General features: G+C 42.1%; 1 protein-coding gene across 1 annotated transcript; it reads right to left on the reverse strand.

Moving 5' to 3' along the window:
- Positions 1-3,525: 3,525 nt before the first annotated feature.
- On the reverse strand, positions 3,526-5,262 carry LOC308379818 (zinc finger MYM-type protein 1-like; the record flags this gene model as incomplete). The annotated part of the gene is made up of 1 exon (XM_080857081.1): positions 3,526-5,262. One exon carries the CDS (start codon positions 5,260-5,262, stop codon positions 3,526-3,528), a length of 1,737 nt encoding a protein of 578 aa, XP_080713207.1.
- Between the last annotated feature and the right edge of the window lie 3,446 nt (positions 5,263-8,708).

Raw genomic sequence — 8,708 nt, forward strand, 5'->3', positions numbered from 1 at the left:
AGTTTCTTCAACACACGGATTTGGGTCAAAGTGATCTGAATCAAAATTGCCTGGGGCAACTGAAAGGTTACACAAATCTCATTAAATAAACTAGTCCATTTTTTTTAGGGAAAAGATGGTCTACACAAATAACTAGTAACAACACATGTCAACAGTAAGCTATATAGGCAAGTTCTGACACATTAGTCACAGTTTGTTCTGCGCTTTAGCTTTCTGGTTCAATGTAATGAAAAAGAAGGCAAAAGGTTATAAGAAACCATGACTGCCAGACTCACCTTGCAGCATTCCTCTTCAGTGTGAGGATAACGAGGGACTGAGTGATAGGTAAATGGAGCGGGTACTGAAATCATGTGACATTATTGCTGACACCTTTGCCCCGTAGACTGTAAAAGAAGCTTCGCACATTTTCACTAGATGGCAATGTAGGATTGAAGTGTTTGCCCCCAAATTGCCAGAGTTCAACACATAGGCGTCAGTTTTGATGGGGAAATGTCCCCACCACATTTTGCAGTCACTAATTTACTTGTAGAAACCCTCGGCCTACATGCACCCATCCCCACAATACTGTCATACACTAATTATACCTTATACTCTATGTTGATGTATTTGCCACCATCAACATGTTTTTCTGCTCCTACTCTACATTCCCTTGTAATAGTAATAGTAATACCCACTAAGCTATTTGCATGTATCATGTACATACCATATGATGTTTGTATGTATGTATTATGTACATTTACCCTGTTTGTGGTCTGTACATTCCCCTTCCCTTCTGCCCCCCGCCCCCCCCTTTTCTATCTCTACCTGACCAGCCTCAAGCAGACGCTTATATACCCCTTATATGCTGTGGTTCTGCTTAAGGTTTCTTCCTGATTAACAGGGAATTTTCTGCTGTGCTTGCTCTAAGGGGGATCAGGCCCTGGGCTCTGTTAAGTGGGTGTGTGTGTGTGTGTGTGTGTGTGTGTGTGTGTTTGCTCTAGGAGGTGTCAGGCCCTGGGCTCTGTAAAGCTCCTTGAGACAATTGTATCTAATAGCTAAATATTTCCACTCAATAATGTTAGTGCTTTATCTAATATGTAAATATACACACTTAATAATATTAGTGCTTCATTTAAAATGTAAATATTTACACTTTATAATATATAAGTGCTTTATTAAATGGCAACGACAGTAAAAGCGTTCTGATTGGCTAATGCATAGTCATGCCAGCCGCGTATTGCCCTTCTCACCGTCCTATACGGATCCGTATTGCCCTCTGACGACATTTTTAAAATTAGCGAAAGCTAATCCAGACGGATATCAACAGCCATTGGTTGTTACGCAACACCTGGAATACATTATGTCGTTTGAAGACTTGAGGGTTTAACAAAACGACATGTTTTCTCTTTACAATTACCATTTATTTATTTTCATTTACTAAATTAAAGGAGCGAAAAAATGCCTCTTACTTACTAACCTATGCTATGGCTTTACTCCATCTGCCGTAGCATGGATTGAAAGTTACCTAACCAATAGGAAACAAAAGGTTTTCTTTAATGGAAGCCTGTCAAACCCAAGACATGTACAATGTGGAATTCCTCAGGGATCCTCATTAGGACCATTGCTTTTCTCAATTTTTACAAATGATCTCCCACTTGTTTGTAAAAAAGCCTGTATGTCTATGTATGCAGATGATTCAACATTATATATGTCTGCACCAACAGTTAAAGAAATCACCTCAGCCCTCAACAAAGAATTGCAGATGGTATTCAAATGGGTCTCTGATAACAAACTGGTCCTTAACATTTCCAAAACTAAGAGCATTGTATTTGGGACAAAGCACTCACTTAGCTCTAAACCTCAGCTGAACCTGGTATTGAACAATGTTGCTGTTGAACAAGTACAGGAAACAAAGCTTCTGGGGGTAACTTTAGACTCTAAACTATCATGGTCAAAACATATAGATTTACTGGTGCAAAAGATGGGTAGAAATATATCTGTGGTTAGAAGATGCTCTTCTTTTTTAACACCTCATCTGATCAAACAGGTTCTGCAGACCCTGGTATTGTCTCAACTTGATTATTGCTCGGTAGTCTGGTCAGGTACCACAAAAACAAATCTAGGGAAGCTTCAACGGGTACAAAACAGAGCAGCTAGGCTTGCCCATAGGCGTCGATTACGGGGGGGGCGGGGGGGACATGTCCCCACCACTTTTCATAATTTGAATTTTGTCCCCACCACTTTTAAAAATGTGCAAACGAATTGCGACCGAAAAAAATCCCCACATACTCAACCGAAATCGTCGAGTGTAAATCATGCGATAGGCGGGCACGGTGACATCCTCACAGCATGAACACATGCATGGCTGCGTGTGGAGCCAATAAGGGGCAGGGGATTGAGATCATCAGTATCTCATCCAGTAGCGTGGCGCGCGCACCTGTGAGCAGCATTCATTCCAGCAGGCCTACGTTTGGCAGTTGGCAGGCTGTCTATTTTCTGGACGGCAGCCTAGTTGTTTTACCAACACTTTCCACCCACTTTGCAGCAGCATTGAAGATGACAAGCGTCGAGAAAGTCGACTCCTCCAAAATACAAGGTAACTATTCCTAACAGTTTGTAACGATGTTTCCTCAAAGGCAAGACCACGTTGTAGCCAAATTGTTTGCGGTTACAGTTAACTCATTTGGAGTGAACGAAAGTGAATCATGCTAGGTGCTATCAGTTTGTGTAATGTTTCCTCAGAGTAAAGGCAAGCTAGGCAAGACCATTGTTGTTGTAGCCAAATTGTTTGTCGTAACAGTTAACTAATTTGGAGTGAACGAAAGTGAATCATGCTAGCTGCTATCAGTTTGTGTAATGTTTCCTCAGAGTAAAGGCAAGCTAGGCAAGACCATTGTTGTAGCCAAATTGTTTGTCGTTACAGTTAACTAATTTGGAGTGAACGAAAGTGAATCATGCTAGCTGCTATCAGTTTGTGTAATGTTTCCTCAGAGTAAAGGCAAGCTAGGCAAGACCACGTTGTAGCCAAATTGTTTGCGGTTACAGTTTAATTAATTGGGAGGGAGCCTAAAACAATAGGCTGAAACAAGCCAACAGTCAGTAACCGACCGTTATTTTTTAAACTCAGATTGAGGATTTGTATTTTCCTTACATGTTGTCGACCTTATGTCTGCTAAAACTCAGGATGTTGCCAAAGATCATAGAATACTCTGTTTTTACCCTCTCTGGAGTGGTAGTAGGGCGAGGCTACAGCCTTTTGACCTTTGTGTGGATTGACACAAGCTGGATGACTGAAGGGTCTATTTAAAATAGAACAAAGTGAATGACTCTGACTTATGACCAACGATGGGTCAGTTAACAATTTTATTAATTGGAAAGAATAAGGAAAACATTTAATTGAAATTCTGTTTGATTAGCCTTAGCCTACTGTTAAACATTACCAAAAGTATTGTGAACCAAAATTAAGAATGTGCCAGAACTGAACTTGGGCCTATATAAAGTGTGTGTGTGTGTGTGTGTGTGTGTCTCTGTAGGTTGGATGGAGAGTTAAAAGTGGCCAAAAACATGCACCCGCCTCTCAGATGTGCCAATGAAGGCTGTCGCTATTTCCCTTATGTCAAAGGCCTTCAGTCTATCCCTGTGGATATGGCAGGCTGCAGTGCTGTTGAGCCTCAACTGGGTCATGGTTGTCCTCAGCCAATTCTTCAGCCGTCGCAGAGCACTGAAGCTCCTTTCAGCCTCGCAGGATGAAACTGGGACCACGAGTAGCAGTCTCACCAGAGTCTCCACCTGTGAGAAGAGCCCTCTGACCTCTGGTGGCATGCCGCGGAGAATTTGGACAGCTTCCTTGCATGAAGTGTAAGTATGATTAGCCTTAAACATGGCCAGTTGAATTTGTAGTGCCTGTAGGTCCAGTTCTGGGTACAAGCTCGCCATCATATTGTGGTTTCCTGTAATCAGCAGCTCCTCCAGCTTGACCAGATTTCCCAGACTCACCTGATCAAAACGCTCATGAAGCTGGGTGGTCGCCATGGCAATGAAAAATTGGACCCGGAAATACTCCTCTGGTGTTGAAGGAGTATGATGCTCGGCAGGACCACCATATCTTCTGGATGGAATTCGGACATGAGGTGGCTGTATTTGCTGGAGGTCCAAGTCTGCAGCAAGATCCACAGCCTTCTCATAGATGGCCATGAATGCAGCATCGGTCCTCAAAGAGAGAAAGCCCTGCCTAACATATTCAACGGCTTTCAGCATTCCACTGATGGTCTTCCCTCTTGCCTGCAAACTCAGGTTCAGCCCCTCCAACCTTGTGATGAGTTCTTGACCCAGGAGAAGGCCAAGAACAGTATTTCCGTTTTCCAGCCTCTGAAGAACACCATTTGCTCTAGAGGCGGTGTTGTCGGTGACCTTTGCAGAGGCCATCTCCTCCAGCGCACTTAAAATGGCATTGTATTGGCTGAGGACTGCTCTGATGGCTGGTGCACGCACAGTCCATCTGGTGGCACATAGAGGCTTGATGGAGGTGAAGGAGCCTGTGCTAGATGTTGCAATGTCTTTGAAAATCTTCTTGCATTTTCCAGACTGGGAAAATAAGCATCCAAGCTCATGTATCCAATGCAGGGCATCCCTTATGGATGTGCACGTAGCCTGTGTGATAAGGTTGACGCAGTGTGGGCCACAGTGGACAAAGTTGGCCAACAGTTGCTGTTTCCGGATCAGCGCTTGTGTCCCTGACAAGTGCCCCGACATGTTGGCTGCGCCATCGTAGGTCTGCCCACGAAGACCAGAGAACGGCAGGTTTAAACAGAGCAGCACATCAGAGGCAATTTTAAAAAGGTGCTCACCGGTTGTTGACGAGGCCTCGTACATACCAACAAAGTCCTCCTTTGGCTCAAGGTCAGCATCCACATACCGGAGGCAAATGGAAATCTGTTCCGTGCCAGAAATATCCTGAGTTCCATCCATTATCAGGGAGTACTGCAGTACAGGTAAAGCATGTATGTTACTAGCTATTTCCCTGATAATGGCGTTGCTCATTAATTGCAGTATTTCATTTTGGCACTCAGGACTTGTGTATGCATGGTTCCTCAGCAACCAGCTTGCCAGATTCGGGTCACTCTCAGACTTCTCCTCCAGATGTTGCTTGAAGTTTCCCTCGTCATTGTCATGACCTCTGAGAGCTAATCCCTGTCTGGCAAGGTACCTCACTGAACTAACAATCTGTACCAGTGCTGACCTGGCTGCCTCTTGTGAGCTTGCTGAGATGCTGCAAAGTTGCATCCTGACCGATTTGTGTGTGTGTGTGTGTGTGTTTACAGCAACAATGTGTGCCTTGCTGTTGGTGTGCTTGTCGAACGCCTCCCTACCCTTCTTCCAATTCCTGAACCCCAAGGAAATGAAGGTTTGTTCAGTATTTCTGGCCATTGTTGAAATATTCTGTTTAAAGGCATTTACACAATAGTAACACACAACTCCCTTAATTGCAGGACTGTAATGGAGCCAGGGGTAGTCTTTGAACCAGCTCTCCTGGAATCGGAGAGTGCGGTTGGGCAGAGTTTGTGGCTCAATTAGCTGTGCAGCTGGTTGGTATGGGGACACTAAAATATCCTCAGGGGTATTGAGCTCTCCCTCTGTTTGGGAAGGGTTCTCCTTCTCCTGGTGAGGCACCTCATCCTGTAATGTCAGTGACATGCATGAGAATTTGGTTGAATTTCTGTAAATAGTTCTCTGAAAAGTTTTTAGTTTGTTTAAATTGTTCATTATTTCCATTGTGTTGCATTTTTATTTTTTTTTTACATCTACAACTAAGTATTATTTATTTGTGGTTGTAGCCCTGCCCACTTCACTATAATTGTCTGTAGTGTATGTTTTAAACTGTGCAATAGCATCTTTTTTTTTAGGAACCTCACCTGCTGCACCTGTACATTCTCAACCCCCTGTTCCTGTGCTTCTTTGTTTATTTCTGTTCCACTCGGTTCCTGTTCCTTTTGAAAAATGTTTAACTTTGTTAAGTAATGTTACATGTTATAGTCTCTGAATGTTCAAGTTTTCCTCATGTGACCCTCACCTCCACAGCTCCCGCTCCCTGCACTTCTTTGTTTTGTCTTTCTTTGTTTTGTTCTGTTGCACTTGGTTCCTTTTCCTGATGACAGATGGTTCTTAAATAAAACAAACATTTATTGGCACTTGTGTTTGGTTTTTATTTAACGTTTTTGTATAGATGTGGGGTAAATTGTACTTGTTTTTGCATAGATATAGGGTAAATTCTGTGTTTTTTTGTTGTTGTACAGTATTGATAATCATATAGGGACATCTAGTGGTTTATCAGCAGGTTGCAAACATGTGAAACGCAATTTGGTATCAAGTCGTTTGATTTGTCGACTGTGAGCCACGTGTAGAAACATGACATTGTGACAATGCAGTCGGTGCATTCCAATGGTGCCGCATTCAGATTGAACACTGACCTGAGAGAACGTGATCTTGGAAGGCTAGCTTTCCTAGCCTAGCTTTTATGACTTTTAGTACTAGCAAAGGCTAACGCAATATCATGGAATTAACTTGAGATGTATATGGAACACCAGAAACCATCGCTACTGTACAAAAGGTATTCCACTCAACCCATAAAAGTGGAAGATAGAAATTTGTAGTAGCCAGCCGCCCAAAACAGAATGTAGCTAAAGCCGGTATGTAGCTAACTGCAGTTACTGCTAGCTAACTGTTAACGTTAGCAATGGATGAGAACTAGCAGTTAACTGTTAATAGCTAACTGTTAATAGCTGACTTAATAATTAACTGTTAATAGCAAACATCGTAAAACAAGGTGATATGTAGGTTTATCTGCACTTACAGCGCATTTTTGCCTGTTGAAAAATGATCTGATGTCGGTTTCAGCTTTTCTCTTAGACATTTTGGATGCAGTTAAATAGCTTTGCCACTTGAGCCTTTTTTTGTTTGTATAATTTGTTAAACTATATTTAATGTCATCGCAAGGGGGAAGGGGGGGGGAGGGTAGACGTGTGCTGTCTGTGCACAGCGGGTTATAATGGAAAAGTGGCGTCATTCATTTTCAAGCCAGACAGCCCAAATTGACATTTTTATTCAGAAAATAGCCGGTCCTTTTGCTTCCTGTAAAAAGCATGCTTGTGACACTGGATAACGAAATGGATACATACATCATCTAGCCTGCATGTGGAGGGCCACATAAGGTAAGAAATTGGTTTACATAAATTTTGCTGCTGGTTTTGTTTGCTCGTGATGACCTGGCCAAAGGTCACCCACGGTCCAAAGCTACGATTGTGATCTGATTCTGACAGGTGCTCCAGCTGATATGCATTGTATATATTCATGGGTTTCATCAGGTCCCTTTCCACAGGTGTATAAAATCAAGCACCTTAATTATCAATGCAGACTGCATGGTGCTTGATTAATACACCTGTCGAAAGGGACCTGATGAAACCCGTGAATAGATTGCAGCTAGTAGCAGCTACACACGGTGCGATTGCTATGCCAATGTGGTTATAGTTGTTTTGTCTGATTGAGATATGTGACGTTGGAGCCTGTTAGGCCTATCCTAACACAAATATGTTGTTGCATAACCTGTGTGATTATCCTAAACTGTAGGGGATTTTATTTGCGGGCAATTTGCTTATGATGTTGTAATGTCTACATTGGTCCTTCGCCAGTGTTTACGAGGATTTGGCAGATGCAATTCTCTGAGCGCTCTTTTTTTTCCTTTTTTTAATGCAGCATACCATAAGCTACTAGCAGCCCTTGCTCGTCTTCAAAAGGCTGATGCTCAGTACCTCGTTTCATTTCGTACCCCCTTTACAGTCTGGCATTGTTTTTCTGGTAAACTTTGTTGATGTCAAGAGAAGTGTTAAATTGCCAACACTGTTCTTTGTCCTATATTAGTATTACATATCCCGAGCCAATACCCTGGTGTTTCCAACGCCGTTTTGCAAAACAAGCCAAAACACAATCTGTGGTTTTCAACTTTTATTGTTCGAATGGGATTTTCACCACCTGTCAATACACTGTAGAGCATATTGTAATGCAACGTTGAATGGATGGATACCTTACATAAGGGTACCCAGCACTTTTCAAACAACACTCAAGCTTATGGTTATTGTCCCCACCACTTCTAAAAACAAACTGACGCCCTTGGGCTTGCCCTTAAGTGCACACCAAGAGCAAACGTGAAAAACATGCATGACCGACTCTTCTGGCTGAAAGTTGATGAGAGGCTAAAAGCATCACTTATTTCTTTCATTAAAAATATTAACACATTAAAAACCCCTGACTGTTTATTTAGGCAGCTCACACTCAGCTCTAATGTACACACATACCCCACCAGACATGCCACCAGTGGTAACTACACAATTCCAACAATAAAAACAAACTCAAAACAACGTACAGTATTATGCAGGGCTATGGTAGAATGGAACTCCCTTCCAGATCACATAAAAAAAAAAACAGAACAAAGCTGGATTCAAAAAGCAGGTGAAGCAACACCTCATGGCTGTTAGTATGTATTACTTTATCTACTCACTTATCCTTTTTTCCTATTTGTCATCTGTTGTTTTTGTGTGTGATGGCTAGGTTATTTAGTTTTTGTTTTTTTTTTCCTTTCTTTTATCTGGTGTTTGTATGTTGATTTCTTCTTTGTTATGTGTCTTTTTCCCTTTCCTTTATCTGTTGTTTGTATGTTGATGTCTTCTTTGTTATAT

The sequence above is a fragment of the Sprattus sprattus genome, assembly GCF_963457725.1.
Source record: "Sprattus sprattus genome assembly, chromosome: 18".
In the NCBI taxonomy this organism is placed as follows: domain Eukaryota; kingdom Metazoa; phylum Chordata; class Actinopteri; order Clupeiformes; family Clupeidae; genus Sprattus; species Sprattus sprattus.